The sequence below is a fragment of the Pygocentrus nattereri genome, chromosome 4 (genome assembly GCF_015220715.1).
Source record: "Pygocentrus nattereri isolate fPygNat1 chromosome 4, fPygNat1.pri, whole genome shotgun sequence".
Lineage (NCBI taxonomy): Eukaryota > Metazoa > Chordata > Actinopteri > Characiformes > Serrasalmidae > Pygocentrus > Pygocentrus nattereri.
This window is the reverse complement of record NC_051214.1, coordinates 11,048,106-11,072,546: the sequence shown is the minus strand read 5'-3', so window position 1 is coordinate 11,072,546 and position 24,441 is coordinate 11,048,106. Positions and strand designations below refer to the sequence as shown.

At 39.4% G+C, this 24,441-nt stretch overlaps 1 protein-coding gene across 1 annotated transcript in view; it reads left to right on the top strand.

The window, feature by feature from the left end:
* Positions 1-23,458, top strand: part of mei4 (meiosis-specific, MEI4 homolog (S. cerevisiae)) — a 92,768-nt gene extending 69,310 nt beyond the window's left edge. Inside the window, exon 5 of the mRNA XM_017697666.2 lies at positions 22,943-23,458. Within this exon, the coding sequence (XP_017553155.1) occupies positions 22,943-23,188 (246 nt within the window). The 3' untranslated portion in view covers positions 23,189-23,458. The remainder of the gene's footprint in view (positions 1-22,942) is intronic.
* The last annotated feature ends 983 nt before the right edge of the window (positions 23,459-24,441 follow it).

Genomic DNA, 24,441 nt, shown 5'->3' with positions numbered 1-24,441 from the left:
TATCAGAGTTCCTTCAAAGCCTTCGCACGTACAATGCCAGGGGCTGGAGCGTCCCTGTCTGTGCCCTCTGTTTAGATAGTCCTTCCAGTGCTGGAAGAATTTGCTCCTTTTTATGCTTCTGAAAGGCCTGTGTCTTAGGTTTTGAGTTTTGAGACCAGTTGTCCCAGTGAAGGATAAGGTCTACACCTGGACATTTGTAGTGGGCTTGCACCATTGAAGTGATGATGTACCTGGACAAGGCACTATCTGTAAACAGGAGAAGGACTAATTCTGTATTGCTTCTTACTGTAGCCACTACAAAACCACAATAAATCCTTGCCCTCAACAACAACCTCCTCTGTAGGCAGTGGCCAGAAAAATTATGTGTCTCCTCTGCCTTGTTTTTTTTCTATTGTAAGTCAACACAAGGATGAATGGTCACTACGTAAAAAAATAGCCACAGTATCGCGGAGGAGGTGCGAAGAACCGAGTGTGAAATGATCTTTGGTACCATTGATACAGTCAAGGCAATGTGAAGCACAAGGACCAAGTGGTACGTAAACAGTTCCCCCAAGGACAAAGCCAGGGTACTAAAGTTTTACCCTTAGCAGCAGAAAGTCCTGCCCATAGACACAAAGGAAAGACAGAACTTCTACGCCTCATTCTTTTAACAATGTAAGACACCTGGGTCATGGCCACTTTCTTGTTTACACGTCTTGGCAGTGTAGTCATTGGTTTGGTCTCACACTAGTTAGAAATGGTCAGAGTTCGGTATTTGTGGGCTGAATAGGTGAAGTGTGCCTCCTGCACAATTTTTGTACGGCACGGTTGTCTTGGGGACCATCGCAGTGGTTTTTCAGTGCTTGCTCTTCTTTTTCTTTGAGTTTTAAGGAGATTGGCATTCCTCTTTGAACTGTGCAAAAGTCAGAAGCCAACCTTCACTCACTTAATTTTTCAGTGAAAACAGAAAATGCTTGTTTGTTTTTCTGTCTCAGAAATTATATTTAACAGATAATTACACAGAAGATTCAACAATTAGTTATGGTTTCATTTCATTCAGTATTTAGTGTGTCCACCCTTTGTCCATTTATTACAGCTTCCATTCTGTTTTGCAGGGGTATTTTTCCACACCTCTAAAGTTCAGTGTTAGAAGCGACAATACCTGGATCTCAATGTTCCAAGTAATAAACACATTAATTTGTCGTTGAGGTCTGGTCTCTGGCATGGCCAGTCCATTGTTCTAAGAACCACAGCAGTGTCTTTGCTTGATTTGTACGTTTTCCTCTGTTTTGTCTTCTTTTTATTTGTGATCCATAGTAACAGCTGCTTGACAGTTACACAGATACGAGGGGTGCAGCATAATTTCGTCCACTGAAAAATGTCTGAAAAACTAAAAGGCCCATTTCAGTGAAAAACTGGGACGTTTGGTAAAATGCAGTAAAAACAATAATCTGTGATTTGTTAGTTCTCTTGAACCTTTATTTAACTGATAAAAGTACAAAGAAAAAAATTCTGTTTTCACTTACCAACTTAGTTGTATTTTGTAAATGTAAATATATTTGGAAATTAATGAGTGCAACACACTCCACAAAAACCACAAAAATGTTGGGACAATGTTCTTTTTGAAATGTTTGACAGTTCTTTCACAAAGTTTGGCAGAAAGTGGTGAGCCTGTGTTGGTGAATCTTGGCCTGCAAAGCCTAAGCCTTTTGTGGACACTTCTTTTATACCAAATTATGATACCCTCACCTGTGGCTAAATCACCTGCTTATTATTGAATGTTTCAAAATGCTGTAACAAATATTCTATAAACTTTTCACTCTTATTTTTACCCTGTCCCAACTTTTTTGAGTTGCAGGCATAAAATTCAACATTTTTTATATTGACAAAACACAATCAAGCCCGTCATTTCTTTGTACTTTTGTCTGTTCAATAAAGGCTGTAGAGAATGAACAAATCACAGATTCTTGTTTTTATTGATTTGAAGCCCAGCACTCCTCTCAATAGCGTTTGAAGATGTAGATCAGTACATTCATTACATTTTAAAGGCACCTTATGAACTTGTTCTGTGAGAAACAGGAGAAGCAAATCTCGGTCAGTGACCGACTTGAAAATAAGGCATGAATAATACCAAATCGAAGCTCAGATTTTTTGACACGCCCCTGTTGCTTGGGGTCAAGGCCGTGTTTGAACCTCCTTTTTTTCCGATCGGCATGAAGCGAATGAGTGCCACGTGTCCTAGTTAGCAGCGTGTCAGGCCAGTGATCTCCTCCTCCTCTCTGTGGCCTATTAAAGGCGGCAGAAGCAGAGCATACGGCGACCCTCCCTGTGCTGGGACATGGGGACACTGTGCTCGTGGGCACAATAGACAGCCTATGCATTTAGATGAGCATTAATTCTGCTGAGAAAGAGAGGTCTGCCCCGCTGCAGCACCAGTGGCCCAAAGTGCGCCGTGCCTCCCCGGGAGGGCTTTAACACCACTTTGAGCGGTTGTGTCATCTGCCCTCTTTCCAAAGATCGTGTTTTTGTGGAGCATAAAATGAAGTCTTCCAGGCATATTTGATGGAGCTAACTTGTAACCGAAAGTAGTGGGAATAAGAAAAAGAAGTGAACAAGATTAACCTTAGCATTCGTTCCTGACACCTCTCTGTCTCACCGAACCTGTCTCTTTTATTTCTTTCTGTTTCGCTCTCTCCCTCTCTGTCTTCCTGGGTGTGAAAAAACAGGCAGACTGTGTTCTTCACTTGGGAAAATAAATAATTTTCTCTCTATATTGCTTTTGCTCTCCCTCATATCGCTCTCCCCGCTACTCCAAATATAGTGGGCTGTGATTGAGTGATTTAGCAGTAAGCCCGTAGTGATGTACTGGCGTTTGCGCCACTCAGCCCTCGGCTCCTTCTTTTCTTCTTCTTCGGCTTTTCATCATATTCCCATCGTAAACTTAAGAGGCTGGGTGTCTCGCTTTCATGTAATATCCCCACATGCCGTATCCAGAGAGAACATACAGTATGTTGGCGGTACAGCACAGTCCTAGAATAAAGCCAGATCAGATGGCGACACTCAGCAGTTCTGTGTAGTACAGAGCTGACTTAAGTGTCTGCTGAACAACGATTCTGCCCAAGGGCAGACTTTGAGTGTATTTCTTGTAGGTTTTATGTAGTATTGAGTTATAGGGGGTACATGCTTTTCTAGGACTGAGGCACCTTTTCCTGTTGTTTTCATTGCGAAAGAAGCATGTGGTTCACTTTTTGTGCGCACTAGGTAGCAGGTTGCCATTTTATTGTGCCTTGCACAGCTGGTGGTCATGTAGCCTATATGGTGGTCATGTAGCCTATATCATGAGTGTTTTTCTGTGCTGACCAGTTAAAACAAAAGAACGGCGGCGGTAGTTGCTGAGTATTCTGAACTGTAGGATTTCACAGATAAAGATTATCATGACAAAGAAATAGCAGCCTTTTCTCACAACTCCTGTAAGTACGTCGCTTTCTAATAAACATCTGGAGCATTCCACATACACTGTCAAAAAAGGTACTGGACAGGTAGATTTTGTTTCATCAATGGACAACCAATGCAATTGTACACTCAAAGGTACATCACTGGTCTGAATGTCCAGTTATGTACTTTAAATAAGTGTTAAAGGTATAATAATTCATTCTTTTATATAGGAGAAAGGTGCATATGTGTACCTTTTCATAACTTAACATTTTCAAATATAAGAATAGAGTCAGAACTGTGTATATGGAGTCAGTGCAACGTAAATAATATAATTGCAATAGAATATAGTACAATTCTGTTCCCTAACTAAAGGTACTGAAGTCATAGCCTTGAGGGTGCCATCCCAGTGATGTGAGGGGTACCACCCCAGTGCTAGTTTATCAAAACAATAGTCAGCTAGCACAGCTCATTGACAGTAACAATGCTATTGTTGCTTAGCAGCAGGGAGATGCGCAGCCAGAAGCAGCTTTCAAAAAAATGCTATGTAAACCCCCCAAGAAAAAGGCCGTACAGTGCCCCTTGCATTTTTCACTCTTAAAAAAAATGCAATCCACTCTTATGTATAGTGCTGGTCAGGCTTCAGTGTGTACTAGGGAGCTGCTGTAACAGAAGACACCGTTTTGCAGTTTTTTCTTTGGCACTTTTAAATGTCAACCATTTATAATTTGATGAAATATATTATATAGGTACCTAAACACATGATTTGGTTTGAATTAACAAGGTGTAAAAAAGAATTGATTCATCATGATTCTTTGCTTAAGAATTCCTAATTGATTCACTAGATATACTATGGAAAACCCAGCGAGATGTGTTATAAAGTAGAGCATTTGGCACAGCCTGACTTCAAATAGAGAAAAATGTTGGGTCTCACTAATGCACACGTTTGGATATTTTAAATTAATTAAAAAGCCCTTATCCATAATGAGCATGACTTGGGCTGGGCTATATGACTATGGTCAAATATGTCACAATAATTCATTCTTTTATATGGGAGAATGGTGCCTATGAATAGAATACTGACCAGTTGCATGTTTTATTATAAAGAGAGCAAAATTAGTTCCATTTAGTGCCACACAGTTTGTTGAGTGTTGAGAATATTAAATCATTGTATTTACAGTTTTTGATTTTTTTTTAAAATGTAGAATTACTCTTTCTTTTTTCTCTGTCCCAGCTGATCACATGTATGAGAAAAGAAATATCGAGACATATAGTGTGTCATGAAAATTTCTGTGGTGGACAAAGTGCACAAATCACATACTTAACGTGCTGAGTTAAAGTAGAAATACCCACGGTAAAATATTACTCCAGTATAAGTAGAAGCTCCTCCCTTTAGGCCTCCACTTGAATAAAAGTACAAAAGTATTTGCCTTCACATCTACTTAAGAATTGAAAGTAAGGGTTACGGTGACGCCATCTACCCGAATGGCAGCCTAAGATTTCGGCTCCTCCGGAAACCTAGCTTTTTGCCCCTTTAAATCATCTAAAAACAATTGTAAGTTCGTATTACGAAGTGGGGCAAGAACGGGGAAAAGGGACGTTAATTAAAAAAGGTACTATGGAAGAGCCGACAAACGAGGAAAACGCAGAAAACAGCCCCGTACAAACACAAGGTAACGAAGCTAATGCTAATCCTCAAGCACACGAGGCAGCAAGTTTAGTGCGAGTCCTGGAGGAAATACGGGACTTTCGCAAAGACGCAAAACAGCAATTATCTGATATCAAGTCGGAGCTCACCAACATCAACCACAAAATAGCGGAGGCAGAGACACGGATTGAAAAGACGGAGAGTTGAGTACAGAATGTCGAGCAAGTTCTGGATAAACTGATAAAAGTAGTGACCCAGCAAGAGAACAAACTGCTCGACCAAGAAGGTACATCTCGGCGAGAGAACCTGAGGATCTATAATGTCACAGAAGGAGAGGAGGGGTCGTCTATGGTGGAGTTTGTCGATAGTTTACTCTGACAAACTCTGGAGTTACCCACGAGCACCCAGCTGGAGATTGAGAGAGCACACCGCTTGCTCGTTCCGAGACCCTCCGGGAGCAACGAGGATAAGCCGCGGTCGATAATAATCACATTTCTTCGTTACAAAACAAAGGAAGAAATTCTACGCAAGGCATGGGGCAAGAAAAGAGTGCTCTGGAACGGGAGACCAATATACTTCGACCAGGACTGTCCTCCAGCAATACTACAGAAACGCAGGGAATACTACCAAGGCTACCAAACCCCATTTCCTGCAAAACTGAGAGTATTTTATGAGGATGGGACGCGACTATACCATACGGCGGAGGAAGCGACTACAGATATGAAGGACAGAGGATTCCCTGTCAAAGTGACTACATCAAGAGAGAGCCTGGCTGAGCAGCTCTCCCGCTCCGCGTGGACAACAGTGGGAGAGCTGAGAAAGCAGAGGCAGACTGAGGAGCGGGAGAGCAATATCCGAGAGAGGCTACAAACCTTTAGAAGACAGACTTCATCCTCTTTAGGCGAGTAATACTGACTTTAAAAATGCGGATAAGCTAAAATATACCTTCAAGCTCACAACACTGCTCCGTCAGTGAAATGCATAAGAGGCTGCGTTTCTTCTGTATAGTAAGCCTTAATATCGTTTTCTGACAAATACCCCTTCCCCATTAATGTCGTAATAAATACATTGGAGGAATACATACAGAAGTCAATGGACAGAGGTTTCTTTTTCTTTCTTGAGGCCATCTCGGTGGGGGCCCTCTTCACACAGATTGTACGAGGCTTTCCCCCACGGCTGGACGTTCCTTCCAGCCCTATACAAGGTTTATTATTTGAGACCTCATCCTTGGAACCAGGTTTATGTTCATGTTCGAGTTATATTTCTATTGTTTTCTTCTTGTTCAGGGGGTGGATCAATTAAGTTTTATGTTTGTGAGTATAAGTGGCTTTCAGGATGTAAACACACATGGCTATTGATAAAGATTTCTTTCAATGTAAAGGGGCTGTTAAATCCAGTCAAACGTAAGAAAATTATATCTAAAATGAAGAAAGAACAAGCCCATGTGGTGTACCTACAAGAAACTCATGTAAGTGATATATATGCACCCCCAGGAAGTGATTTTAGTTTCTTTCAGAAGATCACTAATATTATGGTAACAAAAACAGAAGGAATCTTGATATGTGGAGGAGACTTAAATATGCATCTACAACCGAAGTTGGATTCTTCTAGTGGAAAAACCAATGAACCAAAGACAATGAACCAAAGGAACAAATTAAAACATAAATTGCAAACTATTTGGAATTTAATGATAATGGGGAGGTTTCCCCGCCCATTTTGTGGGATACTCTAAAGGCAGTTCTACGTGGTAAGATAATAGCAATATCATCTTACAAGAAAAAAGTAAAGAATCAGAGAATGGAGCAGTTACAAACGAAACTCAAGGAATTAGAAAAAAGTCATGCCTGGCACAAAACACGTTTGAGGAAATTAGGAACATTAGATATGAAATTAATAGTTTGACTACACAAGAAATTAAAACAAAGCTAAAGTTTTTGAAACAGAGATATTATGAAAGTGGGTCTAAATCAATGAAAATATTGGCATGGAAATTGAAAAAAAGAAGATAATAGCAGAAAATACAGCACATAAAATTAAGGATCCAAGAACAAAGAAAATAAAACGTAAGCTAAATGAAATTCAAGATGCCTTTGAAATATTTTATAAAATGCTATATTCTAAAATTCCTGGGGGAAGTGTGACCCAGATTGATGCCTTTTTGAACTCATTAGAGTTACCTACTTTAAATGATTAACAAAATGAAATGCTTATTGGCAATATAACTGAAGAAGAATTGAATGCGGCAATCAGTAAACTTAAATTGAACAAATCACCAGGATTGGATGGTTTTACAGCAGAATGGTACAAGGAATTCCGTAACGAACTAATTCCGGTTATGCTTCCTGCTTTGAACTGGGTTTTAAAAGAGGCACAAACACCACCAAGCTCTTAAGGATGCAGTAATTTCAGCTATATTAAAGGAAGGCAAGGACAATACAGAGTGTGGGTCATACAGACCAATATCTGTCCTAAATATAGATTATAGACTTTTTACTTCTATCATGGCTAAACGATTAGAGGAGTTTTTACCCACTCTGATTCACAACGATCAGACTGGTTTTGTAAAACAACGTCAAACACAGGACAACATACGTGATCCCTACATGTCATAGATCATATACAAAAAAATAAAAGCAATGGTGATGAGTGTTGATGCTGAAAAGGCATTTGATTCAGTTAACTGGACTTTTCTTTATAGAGTTTTACACAGATTTGGCCTACACAATACGATTATTACAACTATACAGGCTTTATATAATAACCCAGTAGCCAGGATTAAGATTCATGGATATTTATCAAACAGCTTTACTATAGAAAGAGGCTCTAGACAGGGATGTGCATGGTCACCTCAGTTGTTCGCTCTAGACTTGGAGCCACTGGCTCAATTTATTAGACAAAATGAAGACATTAGCGGAATTACGATTAAAGGGGTAGTGCATAAACTGGCTTGCTATGCCGATGATATCCTTGTATACTTAGCAAAACCAACACATTCCTTACCCCATCTGATGCAGTCGTTTGAACTATATGGTCAACTCTCAGGATATAAAATGAATGTAAGTAAAACTCAGCTACTTTCATGTAACTATAATCCACCAGAAACAATTACAAATAGGTACCCTCTGACCTGGCACCCAGAATATCTAAAATATCTAGGTATTACAATACCAAAAGACCTCGCAAAATTATCGGAAAGGAATTATCAGCCTATAAATGAAAGAATCAAGGAGGATATCACAAGATGGAATCTTATTCCTTTTTTCAGCTTTAGCTCGAGGATTGAATCCATTAAAATGAATGTACTACCTAGATTGTTATACTTATTCCAAACCCTACCTATAGAGATTAATCAAAACCAATTTGATGAATGGGATAAAACAATGTCGAGATATATATGGCAAGGAAAAAGGCCTAGAGTCCGCCTTAAAACCTTACAATTAATCAAAGAAAAGGGGGGATGGGGTCTACGAGATCTAAGAGATTATTACTGCGCAGCACAAATGAGGGCTGTGATATTCTGGTGCAACCCACTATATAATGCACACTGGAAGAATATTGAGGAAAAAATAACCCCCATACCGATACAGGCAATCCTAGCAGATGACAACTTACAAGGCTACATAAATACTACTGATAACGCATGGGTGAAATGGAGCCTTAAAGTATGGAAAACTAAAAGAATACAAATTAGAGGGAGACGTTGTAATCCTCAAATGGTGTGCATATGACTCCAACTTTACACCGAATAAACTGGATTCCAGATTTAAGGACTGGACGACCAAGGGAATAACAGCAATATGTACAATATTGGAAGAAGGAGCAATACCTAGTTTTGAAAAGTTGAAGAAGAAACACTTATTAGAAAAACAAGATTCCTATCGATATTTACAGATGCGAATTTTTATTAAAACAGAGGCACAAAATGTAACTGATTTAAGGGCAGGTCTGATGGATTTGTTCAGGAAAGCATATAATGCAGATACCAGCGGTAGAATTATTTCTTGTCTATATGGAGCCCTGTCAGATTTAAAAACACATTCAACTTCATACATTAAAACAAAATGAGAGAAGGAAAGAGGGATAACTATATCAGACGAAGAATGGAAAATAATATAGAGATATCATTGGAAATGCACCAGGTCCCTATTGGAGAGAGTTTGGGTGGAAAACCCTGATATGTTATTTTCTTATACCTTCTCAGGAGGCCCATTATGATAATAACCCCCCAGTGTGCTGGAGGAACTGTGGAAATCTAAACGCAACTCATTACCATATATTTTGGGACTGCCCCAGTATTAAAGTCTACTGGAAGAGGATACATGAAGCCCTGCAAGAGATTTTTGAATGTGAAATTACCTTAGAAAGTAAGACTTTATATTTTGGGCTCATACCCCAAAAGTGGGAGAAAGGAGATAAATATCTAATGAACATTTTGTTGGTGGCAGCTAAGAAAGCTCTCACTAGGAAGTGGCTGTCACAGGATTTATGTCCAATTTTTCCAAGGTGTGGATGGATATTATAAAGGACATATATGACATGGAGAAAATAACCGCGTTTGGTAATCTTACAATGAGACCCCTTAGGCCTGATTTCATATTCATAAACGAATTATATTTCTGAACAGACAAGATCACCCCCTGTATGTATATAGTTCTGATACTGTGGATTTTTTTTCTTTTTCTTTTTAATGTTGTTGGGGGGGTTAGGGGGGTTGGAGGGGACAAAAAAAAAGCTTTATGTACGGGGACTTATGACAACTGTGTTGGTTTTTGACGTGTGTGTCTGTGCATATATATGCAAAAAGATTGAAATATGTCCCACAATGACATGTATGCTTGTGTATGACAATAAAAATATAATTAAAAAAAAAGAATTGAAAGTAAAAGTCCTTAAAGATTAATTAAATGACTCTAATGTCGTATTACTAGGACACACTTTATCAGTTAATTTTAGGTGAAAATACTCCAGTGTCACTATTGGGAAATCAATCGTTTAATAGACTGTCATTAATTAGTGACCCTGATGTCTATTAAATTTATCAAAAGCACAAAACACTGAAGGTAAACAATTTCCATAAGGTAGAACTAAGTGCCTCTGAAACAAGCAAAGTTTTGGTTTAAGATTTATTTGCAACTTAGTTTAAACAAGATAAAATTTGATAAAAACTTGTTTTAATCAAAGGTTCACAAGTGAGTTTTTCATTACTAAACTGCATCTGTAGGTCTCTGTTCATAAACACAAACTAGCCAAAACTAATTTACTATAAAATGAAAGTGTTTGTATAAATTCAGAAAAAAACTGCATATGTGTACATATTTCTACAGTGGGTTGCAAAAGTATTCATACCCCTTGAACCTTTCCATATTTTGTCACATTACAACCACAAACATAAATATATTTCACTGGAATTTAATGTGAAAGACCAACACAAAGTGGTATACAATTGTGAAGTGGAAAGAAAATTATACAAGAATCAAAACATTTTTTACAAATAAAAAACTAATAAGTGCGACGTGCAAAAGTATTCAGCCCCCCTGAGTCAATACTTTGTGGAGCCACCTTTTGCTGCAATTACAGCTGCAAGTCTTTTAGGGTATGTCTCCACCAGCTTTGCACATCTAGTGACTGAAATTCTTGCCCATTCCTCCTTGCAAAACAGCTCAAGCTCAGTCAGATTGGATGGAGAGCGTTTGTGAACAGCAGTTTTGAGATCTTGCCACAAATTCTCAATTGGGTTTAGGTCTGGACTCTGACTGGGCCATTCTAACACATGAATATTCTTTTTTTTAAACCACTCCATTGTAGCTCTGGCTTTATGTTTAGGGTCGTTGTCCTGCTGGAAGGTGAACCTCCGCCCCAGTCTCAAATCTTTTGCTGACTCCAACAGGTTTTCTTCCAAGATTGCCCTGTATTTGGCTCCATCCATCTTCCCATCAACTTTGACCAACTTCCCGGTCCCTGCTGAAGAGAAGCACCCCCAGAGCATGATGCTGCCACCACCATATTTGACAGTGGGGAAGGTGTTTTCAGATTGATGTGCAGTGTTATTTCTCCGCCACGCATAGCGTTTTGCATTGTGGCCAAAAAGTTCTATTTTGGTCTCGTCTGACCAAAGCACCTTCTTCCACATGTTTGCTGTGTCCTCAACATGGCTTCTGGCAAACTGCAAACGGGACTTCTTATGGTTTTCTTTTAACAATGGCTTTCTCCTTGCCACTCTTCCATAAAGACCACATTTGTGTAGTGCACGACTAATTGTTGTCCTGTGGACAGTTTCCCCCACCTGAGCTGTGGCTCTCTGCATTTCATCCAGAGTCACCATGGGCCTCTTGGCTGCCTCTCTGATCAGTGATCTCCTTGTTCGGCCTGTAAGTTTAGGTGGACGGCCTTGTCTTGGCAGGTTTACTGTGGTGCCATACTCTTTCCATTTCCGGATGATGGATTGAACAGTGCTCCGTGAGATGTTCAAAGCTTGGGAAATCTTTTTATAACCTAAGCCTGCTTTAAACTTCTCCAAAACCATATTCCTAACCTGTCTGGTGTGTTCTTTGGACTTCATGATGCTGTTTGCTCCCCAATATTCTCTTAACCAACATCTGAGGCCGTCACGGAGCAGCTGTATTTGTACTGAGATTAGATTACACACAGGTGGACCCTTTTGAGTCATTAGCAGTCATCAGGCAACTTCTGAATGCAATTGGTTGCACTCAGGGAAAAGGGGGCTGAATACTTTTGCACGTCGCACTTATTAGTTTTTTATTTGTAAAAAATGTTTTGATTCATGTATAATTTTCTTTCCACTTCACAATTGTATACCACTTTGTGTTGGTCTTTCACATTAAATTCCAGTGAAATATATTTATGTTTGTGGTTGTAATGTGACAAAATATGGAAAAGTTCAAGGGGTATGAATACTTTTGCAACCCACTGTATATTGTGGTCTATTTACACAAAATTTGGTTAGTTCATCATTTATATTGAATAGACTCTCCCAAAGTTTTACGCTGCTGCACTGATGTTGAACCGTGTGCTGCGCTGGGTCGGTATGACCGACAGGTCAAAACAAGCTCAAAAGAAAGTGCCGCTGTGTCCTGATTGGAAAGCTTCCCGCCTCTTTTGTTTTGACTGTACTTTTTTTGTATACAAAAGCCAAAAGAAATGACAGATTTGCATAATGTAGTGGATTAAAAAGTAAGATATTTGTCTTTGAAATGTAGTGGCATGAAAGTAAAAAGTCACCAAAAATGGAAAAACTTCAGTAAAGTGAAGCGTATATTCTGAGGAAAACTCTCAGCCTTTCTGTTCAACTTAAGTGTCTTGATTATTCAGGTAGTAGTAAAATGATGACACTACAACAATGGGAAAAATAATATCTTTAATGCACAGCCTTTGGAACTCACTCATTTACATGATAATGTGTGGCAGTTTTTCCAGCAGGTTGCGCCAGTCATGCGAGTCATTTTTGTGTGCATCATTTAAAGAGAGAAAACAGCCATTAACAACTTTCAAAATGAGGTGAATAAGGTAAAAAAAAAGTTGTTCTTGTATTGATATGTGATTTTTACTAAAGATTTTAATAAGAATATCGTATGTCTGTAGCCTTCAATACAATAAGATCATGTTGTAGCCTTAATTACAAAACTGAAATTGTTATTATAAATTGACTTAATATTTATGTATGAGTTTATTAATTAAGAGCTTTGGTAGCCACTTTTATTAGTTTTTATGTTCTGAAATCTGTATGGATCCAGTCCATCTAGCAAGTTGTCTTCTCGTAACGTTTTCTGGAAGCTGCATCTAAAACTTCTACATGTCTTTAAATGTATATATTGGTGATTCTACAGGGTGAGTCAAAAGTCACAGGACCCCGTTTTATTTTATTTTATTTTTTGTGCTGTCACAAGCCTCCACCTTCGGTGCTGAAGGTGGCGTTTGTTGCGGATTTTCTCAGCATACACAATTTGTTTGAGATGACCCTGAAAGTCCTGTCTTGTGACTGAATGAAACCTGTCTTGGGGAGTCCCACCCCAACTGAAATCTTCATCCTCACTTTTTATTAAGTTTTACTCTTACAAGCCTTACTGTGCTGAAAAATCTGATAGACGTTTATATTCTTAAATCTCCTTTTTGAAAGACTCACCAGGTCAGTCCATCTTGCAGGAGAGCAAGCCTAGAAGAGCCACAAGCAAGTACCAAGTCCATGTTGATCAGCTATATCTAATCTACATGGTCCATATCCACATACAAAGTTTGAGAAGTTTGAGAACTACAGCCTATGCAACTAAACAAACAGGCCATAAGATCTGGTTTTATCAAGACACTGACAGCGCAGTGCTATGATCAGTCAGAGCCATAATGTCTAGCTGTCCTACAGCACCAGAGTCATCTCCATTCCCCACAGATCAATGACGCCTCTCCAAACTACTGCCTGTAGACTTCTCTCTTTTTCTTTTCTCTTTCCTCATGATTGGTCTGTCTCGCTCTTTCGTTTGCCCTCTTTTTTCAGCCTCTTTTTTCACTCCTCGTTATTATTTCCCTTTCCCACCTATTGTCCCCCCCGGTCCTCCTATAGCCCAGACTGAGCTCTTATTGCTGGGCGCCCCAGGATGCCCAGATTTGGAATGAATGACATTTCAGCTTCAGATTTGTCATCTCAGCATACTTTTCAGATAATTTTTTTCCTTACCTCCTCATTCCACACATTTGATATTCCAGCACTTTAGTGGCCTCCTTTCAGCATTATTCTGTAACCATGTTACCCTTGGGAAAGAAGTAACGTCATTATTTTTGTTGCAGTTATAGTTTTTTGTAAGTTTTTAGTGTAAAATTGCTACCTCTGTGGTGTCTTGCTCTATAATTACCTTTGTGCCATACTGACATATCTGTCATGGGACCCTTATAGAAAAGTTCTCACTAAACTGAATTAGTGGACAGAGTACCAAGTAAAACCAAAGGTGCTGAAGCCAGAATTCTGTGCTGTTGAGGATTCAGCGTTTTTTATGGCGTCGTCCATCTTCTCATTACTTGCCTTGTGCTCATATTTTGTGTTGAATAAGTTATGGGAACATTGAGTTCAGTCCCCTTATGCAGGAGAGAGCAGGAAAAAAAACTTTTTCATAATTCTTTCCTCCTGCTCTCGAAGAGAGGTTGTGCTCCAAAAAATGTCAGTGGCGTGACGAGCTGAACTTTCATATTTATATATTTATTTATTGGTAATATTATGCCTAGAGAGAGAGATACTGAGGAGGAGGTAGGGCCAAAGGGAGAGAGAGCGAGGGAGGGCTGGGAGAAGAAAGTGAGCATAGGGATCCCTAGGCTGGTGGGCATTGTTGCCAAGGAAAGTATGTCACATGCTGTCACACCTCTGGAGGGCTGAGACGAAAGCTGCTGCTAACAAGCAGAGCAGCGGCCTGCATACACACACACACACACACACACACACACACACACACACACACACACACACACACACACACACACACGTCTAACCCAAATAAACATACACTCTCTAACAGTCTAACCTAAATAGACATACTCTACATTTCACTCACCCCAAGTAATCACTCTCTTCACTCTACAGTATCGCTCATCACTAATTTTCATTGCGACAACCAGTTTCTGTTAGCTGGTAAATACCGGTATTTGATAAAATAAGTCTGCAAGACCAGCAACTTAAAATTCTGCCAGACACTATCTGCCTGATAGAAATTCTAAAGAAACACAGTGCTTGCAAGGTAAAAAAAAATACTAGCTTTAAAAGCTCCTGCTGAATAAATGAAACCAAAAAAGAAAATTAGAAAGAGACTAACTTCCCCAAAAACAATATTTCTCAGCAATGTATCATAGAATTCAAGAAGAAAGAGAAGGAAACCAAGAAAATGAAGTTAGGAAGAAAAAGAATAAGAACGAAGATGAGGAAAGAGAAAGAAAAGGAAGAATGTTAAGCAAGAGTAAAACAAAAACAAAAAATGAAAGAAAGGAACTGAGGAAAACGTGGAAGGAAGATAGCAAAAGAAAGAATGGACAAAGAAGAAAGAAAGAAAGAAAAAAGGGAAAGATACCAAAGCTCAGCCAATCAGTTTCAAGTAATGGTGGTGAGAAAGTGATGAGTAATTCCATGTTTTGTAATGCATTACTTTTTCCAGTAACTATCCCAGCACTGATGATCTCATGTAATAATGTGGTTTTGCATAGCAATCAATATACGACCGGAATTGTACTTCTTTGTGCAGCAGAGTCATTCTGGGATACAGTGACCAGCACCGAGATTTCCTATCAGAAACTCTGGTATGAACAAGCCTATTGCACTTCCACATTATTTGCAACTTTTATTTGCTGGACTTTCAAACAATAATCATGGTAACCCTGAACTTTTGTTGGTTTTATTGTTTCCTCTGTTTCTTGCTGGAGTGATTACACACAAGGGTGAACATCATTGCCACAGTTCGTTCTTCTTGTCACCTTCATTAGACGTGGTGTCTCGGCCTTCTGAATCACAGCACAAATTTTACGAATCCAGTTTTATATCATTCTTTTTATCATTCTCTGCAGTCATTCTGAAGGTGCCTATAAAGTGCCCTTCCTCCCATGTTCAGCCATCTTTGCTTTACAGCTGGAGCAGGTGGAGCTATCAGTTATTAACTCTGAACAGGCAGGATGCCCTTGAAGCCATTGGGCCTGAATTTCTCTCACTGTCGTTTGTTGCTGGTAGCTCTTGCCTGCACACTTGCTCTCGACCAGCTTGGAGACACTTGGAGCAGTGCCACCAACATCTGTTGTACTACTATCCAGTTCCAGCACTTTGAAGCATAATCTACTTCTCTTTCTTCAGTGTTTGTTATCTGGAGGGGAGGGTGAGTGTGGCCTCACTCTTTTGGGAGAAGAGGACATTTTGTGAAGGCTGTAGACAGACGCTTGCTGAGGTTCGTCACATGCAAGCCAAATGACTGGTTTCCCCTTCGAGCAGTAGCTGTCCTGATTGATAAGTCTTGGCCTTCTGATTTACATTTATTCATTTTGCAGGGATCCACTTTACAGTGGCAGTAACCCCTTGGAGCAGCAGCTTGGTCTGAAGTGTCCTGCCCAAGGATGCAGTGGCAGAAGCAGGATGCCTGAATCAAATCCTTGACTGCTCAGTTCATGGCTGAGTAATCTGACTTTTGGGGCACCGCTGTTGCTGCCCACTTGCCTTGCAGTTACTGGCACTGACTGAAACAGTCATTTCTCTTGTGATACATCTGCCTGAAGCCGAAATGAGCTTGGGTGAAACTTGTAGCAGTTTAGAAGTTCAAGTAGAAACTGGGTGACAGATAATAGACTTTTTTTGAGCTACATTCCATACTGATATCTCAACAAGCAGTATCCTCAACATGATCTTTTTCATGTTTCAGAGTAGCCTTTTTTATCCATTGTGTTGATTTTGTGCTTTATTTTTGTTACATGATAGGCTGACAATACTAATTCTGGTTATACTGATAACTTGAATATGATTTTATGTAATATGTAGTCATACTTTAGATTTAGTTTTGACACCGGGTCTCAACACAGACAGGCTTAATATCCTACCGCAAAGCTCAGCAATCTCCGACCATTACCTAACTTCATATGAGCTACAACTTAGCCATAATATATGTATGTCCCCTCGCTATTCTACAAAGCGCTTCATAAAACCTTTTATCGCCCTACAATTTATAGAAAACCTCCCAGACTATCAACCCCAGTTTCCATTCCATCAGACCGAATGGAGCTGGATTTACTAACCGACTATTTAGAAAATACCTTTCAATCTACTTTAGAAAATGTGGTGCCGCTTAAAATAAAAAGGATGAGACCGAAAAAGCTCGTCTCATGGTACAAAGATAAAACCCATGCCTTGAAACAAACACTTTGGAAACTAGAGTGGAAATGGCGACAAACCAAGCTGGAAGAATTCTACTCTGCCTGGAAGGACAGCCTTATAGAGTATAGAAGTGCTCTCACTAAAGCTCACTCAGCATATCCGGCCTCGCTGATTGAGAATAATAAATATAATCCTAGAGCACTGTTTAGTGTGATTTCCAGAATCACAAAAAATCAGGCAGGTACTGAACCACAAATTCCAGCGACTCTCACCAGTGACGTTTTTATGGACTTTTTAAATAATAAAATTGAAAATATTAGACAACAAATTCAACCCACAGTATTAAATCCAACTTGGCTGTCATCTGATGTGGCTGATACAAAGCATAACGCAGTTGTAGAAGAAAGGCTGGAAACTTTTTCCCACTCCCACAGCTAAAGCTAGAGAAGATTATCTCCTCTGCAAATTGTACAACCTGTACACTCAATGCAATTCCCTCAAAATTACTCAAAGAAGTACTACCAGTTATTATCAGTCCTCTTTTAACTATAGTAAACTCGTCCCTTAGCCTGGGCCATGTACCCAAAGCTTTTAAACTAGCAGTTATCAAACCTCTGATCAAGAAACCAAATCTTGATGCTAGCCTCTGATCAAGGCTACGTATCCCTGTTAGTGCTACTTGACCTCAGCATAGCTTTCGATATGATAGACCACAATATTCTTCTAGAAAGGTTAGAAAACATGGTTGGAATTACAGGGACAGTCCTATCATGGTTCAAATTGTACTTAACAGAACGTTATCAGTTCGTCTGTGTAAATGATTTATCTTCCAATTATTCAAAAGTAAGATTTGGAATTCCGCAAGGCTCTATTTTAGGACCGTTATTATTTCCACTATACATGTGACCGTTAGGCACAGTTATAAGTAACCATGGTATTAACTTTCATTGTTACGCAGACGATACACAACTGTACATATCAGCCAAGACTGATGACAAATACAGATTAAAGAAAATAGAGGACTGTGTAAAAGACGTGAAAGGCTGAATGTTGGGTAATTTCCTCCTACTAAACAGTAACAAAACAGAGGTTCTCCTTCTGGGTCCAAAAGTGGCAAGAAATAAATGATCAGATTTCATTTTAAATATCGCTGACTTTCCAGTCACACCTAGCTCAGCAGCAAAAAATCTTGGCGGTGTCATAAATGATTTATCATTCGATCAACACATACAACCCATGGCAAAAATTATGGGATCACCACTCTTGGAGGAAGACATGCCACAAAACTTTTTTTTTTTTTTGAAAATTCCAACCTTCTGGCATTGAGAAAAAAAAAAGAAGAAATGAATGTAATTGTTGTAGTCGGTCACAATTGTGTCTGTAGATCAAGTAGAGGAAAAAAATATGGTATCACCAAATTCTGAGGAAAATATGGAATCACTCTGTAATTTGCAGTTCTAAAGCAAACACCTGCATCAGATTAAATCTGCTAGTCTTCAGTTAAAAAAGAGTGCTCACACCTTGGAGAGGTGTTGCACAAAGTGGATTGACATGAATCATGGCTCCAACACGAGAGATGTCAGTAGAAACAAGAGGAGAGAATTATAAAACTTCTTCAAGAAGGTAAATCATCACGGAATGTTGCAAAAGATGGTTGTTCCCAGTCAGCTGTAAAATCTAGACCAAGTACAAACAAGATGGGAAGGTTGTAAAAGGGAAGCATACAGGTAGACCAAGGAAAACATCAACGCGTCAAGATAGAAAACTTGTCTTGAAAACAGAAAATGCACAACAAAACAAATGAGAAACAAGTGGGCAGAAACAGGAGTCAATGTCTGAGACCGAACTGTAAGAAATGGCCTAAAAGAAATGGGATTTACATCCAGAAAAGCCAAACGAAAGCCATCATTAACACGTAAACAGAAAAGAACAAGGTTACAGTGGGCTAAAGTAAAGCAATCATGGACTGTGAATGACTGGATGAAAGTAATCTTCAGTGATGAATCATGAATCTGCATTGGGCGAGGTGATGATGCTGGAACTTTTGTTTGGTGCCGGTCCAGTGAAATTTATAAAGATGACTGCCTGAAGAAAACGTGTAAATTTCCACAGTCATTGATGATCTGGGGCTGCATGTCAGGTAAAGATGGAGGTAAAGAACAGGGGAGATGACAGCCATTACATCTTCAATAAATGCCAAAGCCTACATTGAAATTTTGGACGCTTTTCTTATTCCATCACCTGAAAGGATGTTTGGTGATGATGACTTAATTTTTCAAGATGATAATGCATCTTGCCACAGGGCAAAGAATGAGAAAACTTTCCTTCAAGAAAGACATATAATGTCAATGGCATGGCCTGCAAATAGTCCAGATCTCAATCCAGTTGAAAATCTCTGGTGAGAATTGAAGAAAATGGTCAATGACAAGGCTCCAACCTGCAAAGCTAATCTGGCAGCATCAATAACAGACAGTTGGAGACGGATTGATGAAGAATACTGTTTGTCATTAGTTAGGTCCATGCCTCAGAGAATTCAAGCTGTTATAAAAGCCGGAGGTGGTGCAACAAAGTACTAATGGTGCAGTGTTTTTCTCATGATTCCATAATATTTTCCTCAGAGTTTAGAGATCCTGTATTTTTTTCCTCTACTTGATCTAAAAACACAATTGTGACTGACAACAACAATTATATGAATTTCTTTTATTGTTTTCTTAATGCCAGAAGGTCGGTTTTGTGGCATGTCTCTGTGATGAACTTTTTTCCTACAAAATTAAACAATAGAAAGATCTTCCTCCAAGAGTGGTGATTTCATAATTTTTTCCATGGGTTGTAGGCAGTATCACTAGGACAGCTTTTTCACATCAACATTGCCAAGATACGAAATGCCTTATCCCTGCATGATGCAGAAACATTAGTACATGCCTTTGTGACTTCAAAGCTAGACTATTGTAACGCACTACTGTCAGGATGCACTAGTAGGAATTTAAGCAAACTTCAGCTAGTTCAAAATGCTGCAGCCAGGGTCCTTACTAAAACTAGAAAATTGTGATCATATCAGTCCAGTTCTATCATAGCTTCATTGGCTGCCTGTTAAATTCTGTATTGATTACAAAATTCTTTTATTGACGTATAAAGCCCTACATGGTCTTGCTCCTGAGTACCTGCAAGACCTTATTTCTCATTACGAGCCACCACGATTACTCAGATCACAGAGTGCTGGCTTTTTAATAGTTCCTAGAATTCATAAGGCTGCAGCTGGGGGAAGAGCTTTTTCTTATAAAGCCCCCAAACTCTGGAATGATCTTCCAGAAAATGTTCGGGACTCAGACTCACTTGCAATCTTCAAATCTAGGCTGAAAACTCACTTGTTCAGTTTAGCTTTTGATAGGTAATATTCCCCTTTAGATGAAGGCAACAGATCCAGGGGTCTATGGACTAGGGACTTATAGTAAACTGAGACACTGTTGCTGTCGTCCCGCCACTCGCACAGGTTTGTGGACGGTGGAACGGAGGGATGCCCAACTGTTTCAGACTGCTCTCATGCCTGTGTGTCCTTCTGGTTCTCTCCTTTTAGTTAAGCTGTCATAGTAAGATCTGCTGGTAAGTAAGATCCATAGTAAGATCCATAGTAAGATCACACTCTGGAAATGTTCACATTCTCTGTTTTACATACAAACAAACAGAATAAAACTAATTCCCTCTCCCTGCCTTTGTCCGAGTAAACGAATGCCCACCTGTCCAGCTGGACGCTGATGGATGACTGACTGTCAAGCTCTCCTGCTACCTGCTTCAGACCAGCTGCCCATGCCCCAGCTACTGCCACCTGCCTTGGACTAGCTGCCCACCCTACATTGATGTTTTCATAGACTCCTAGCTATTACTGCTACTAATACTACTGCTATTAATATTAGTAATATTATCATTTGTAGGTAGTTTGACCAGAGGATGGGTCCCCCCTTGTGAACCTTGGTTTCTCCCAAGGTTTCTTCCTAGGCTCTGAGGGAGTTTTTCCTTGCCACTGGCTTGCTCACCTGGGGGTTTCACATGTTTCATGTTAAAACTCTGTCTTTATTGGAATTCTGACATCAGTTGTATAAAGCGCTATACAAATAAATTTGACTTGATATTTAAATGAAGATGGGTGATGTGGCAAATATTTAATTTAGTTAAATTTAAATTTATTTGTATAGTTCTTTTTTACCACAGCTGTAGTCACAAAGCAGCTTCACAGAAATTCTGTTCCAAGCCCCAGATGACCACACTAAGGGTGACGGTAAGGAAAAACTTAATAGCAAGAAGAAGAAGCCTTGAAATGAACCAAGACTCAAAAAGGGGAACTATCCTCTTCTGCTCACAACCAGAAAGCAAAACCATAACACAACAGGAGCAATATGGATAAAGAATAAAGAATTGACTATTAATTCAACTTTAATTAAAAAACTTGTCGGATTCCTCCCTTTAGAAGCTTTGGAAGCCTGTCGGTATCAAAGTGAGAATTAAATCCTTGAAAAATCCGTTTTATAGCATCACAACATAGTACCTCGATATGTTTACGATCTGTGATCTCACAATATTTACTTTTTCTGACGTTTTGAGGTTGAAGCAAAGAAAATAGAACCAGTTTTGTCACATTTAACACAAAATCTGTGAGTACAATGGTTTTTAATGTTTCACATACTAAACTCTGTTATGAAATATGCAGTTTTTGAAGGTGCCTTTACTGACTATACTGAATACTAACTCCTGAATACTAACTATACTGAATATCCACAATTTTCTCTGAAAACCAAATTGTCATGCTGTCCACTCAACTTGTAACTAAGCCTTAATTTGGTAAACTTAGGAAAAAGGTAGTGATAGTATATTAGTATCAATGTGTTTAGTTCAGACCTGTAACCAATCTCTCCTGAAATGGCACTCGTTCACGCTGTGTGATGTGGTCAGCTGTGTATTTTGCTGTGGGGTTGAGTGAAAGTGGTTGCATAGTTTGAGCATGATAGCCTACATTTAGATGATTATCTTAAGTAAAGTGCTTGGTGAATTTCAGTCTTTATCAACCGTATCAGGCGATATTCACGATTACAGTATCAAAAAATGTTTTAAAATTAAGTCAGTTTACCAGCACTTCACATTCTATCATTCTGGGAGAAGGAAAACCACATGAGACGATGTGATGTTTATGGCAGACATTATTTTATTTTCTTAGCTCACAAACAAACAAAATCAAAAACACCATGTGTAGTTCAGTGGCCCAACTTCAGTTCAGCAGGTGCTGTGCTCTCGCTGCTGTCTGCAGCTCTTCACAGCGCTGTGCTTTCACCATCATCCTTTTTTCTTTCGGTATTTCTGGACATGGCGTAGAGCTCTTGACATCTGTGCGCCTCCTGTTGGCACCTGTGGGTGTGGCACTGCGCTCTTGCCACTCTCGGCAGCTCTCAACAGAGCTTGTGGTTGTGTCGCTGATCTCTTGCCATTGTTTGCGGATTCTGACGGCATTTATGGGCATGCCGCTGCAATTTCACGGCTCTTGGCAATGTTAATAATTTGGCTGCTGGGTTTTTCTGTGGGGTTTGGTTGACGGCCTCTTGCAGTTTCTCATGGCTCTTGTTGGCACCTGGCACACGCGTGATCATTAACAGGTTTTTCCAAAATATTGGTTTGCATTAATTTTCTAACATGTTGTACAGACAAAAAAACTACAGTGTTTGTTGTTAACAGTCCCTTACATAGACCATATTCTAATTATTTATTGACTCCTGATTTAACACTCCTTGTTCCATTACTTAAGCCTTCAGGAGCATCTGAATGTGAGAATGAGGTGGATTTGATTCCAATAAAACCAGAAGCAAATTATCACCAGAAGCAAAACAAATTAAGTTATACCCAATTACTGCCCCTATTTTGTCACACCTTTTTGTTCTGTCAACAAATATAATACTGTCTATTATTACTTGAAAAAAAAATCTTATGTTTATTTTTCTGCCATAGCATCAAGTTCACGGACTTGGTTATCTGCTATTAAAAAGCACTGTGTTGTTTTGCAGAGTTCCAGTGATGGACAGCAACAGCAGGAGGTGGACTGGAACAGGTATGAGAACTCTTTCTACCTTTTCTGGCTCCTGGAGAAGCTTCCTCCGACTAGGCAGAGTAGGGCAGGGACGGAGCACCGGGACCTCCAGGCCCAGCTGGAGAGCTTTGTCCTCCCCCTGTCGGACGAATTTCCCCTGTTCGCTCTCTACATGTGGCGAATCAGAGCACTTCTCAACCCCACGGATACCGCAGGGACCTGAGTTTAGAGCTTCTCTTCTCAGAGTACTTTTAATCCCTAGTGGTACCTTCACCCTGTCATGGTGAGATTATAATCAGACAGTGGGATTTAGAGGAAGTGGAGAATAACTGACTCAGGTCTGGCAATAGGTCTGTACAAGTTATAGACTTAATGGACAACTCTTGTCAAGCAAGGCTGTAAGGAAAAACTTCCCTCTTGTTCCAGTGTAAAATCTAATAAATTGTCCTGTCAATGACGAATAAATGAAGGAAATGTTCTTCGCCTAAACGTCTGTCTCAGATGTCTGCATACGTTTTGTTTTCGAACATAGCACATGTTCCAATAACCAATTAACTGAATTTGACAAATAAAATGGTGTAACACTGAACAGCTGTTCTGAATAAGCAGATTTATCAGTGAGGTTTTTGAATGGTACGTATGAAGGTGGAATAGACCGTTTTGAGACGATGATAGCACAACTACAAAGGTGTACTATATTGAAAGCAAACATCTGTAAGTGACTAGACAAATTATCATGTCCATGTCCTCCAAGAGAAAGTGCGACACATGGTGCTGTGAGGAAATCACACATGGGTATGTAAAATTATAGAGGAATTTGTGGTGATGGTGACGGATTTTGAGAGCTACTGAGGTAAACTAAGCTGAAGTTCTAAGCTAAAGTTTTAACTTGACCTAGTAATGAGTGGTAAATAGAACTTCATAGAATATAAATTTCAGTAGCCCATCCTTATACAGGGTGATTCAAAAAGATTAATCCGATTTCAAAATGATTTATTTCACTTTTAATAATTACAGAACAATGCAATAAACTAAATGGTTCGCTAAGTGAGCCTAAGGTTTATTGTGTAATTTTACAAGTGCTCAGTATGAACCTCCTCCAGCTGTATGGACAACATCAACGCCATAGTCAAATTTATCCCATACTTGATTGAGCAAGTCGGGTGTCACTGCTCTTTCAAGTATTGCAAGTATTTGAAAACTAATGGGGCAAAATAATTTGCCAATATTTGCACCCTGATCATAATTTAACGTGTTTTAAGTATGAAGTGCTGTACCTCTGCCCAGCAAATGGGAATGAAGCTTCTTATTGTGATCCAGTGTGAGTGGAAAGGAAAAAACACCCTTGCTTGTCACTGTACATTTACATTTACAAAAGAATATCACGCTATACAAAAGCATAGTCATAATCCTTGCCAGGTGCCTTCAAATCAGCTGCACTCCTCACATGTTCTGAACTGCTCAATAGGCTTTGCT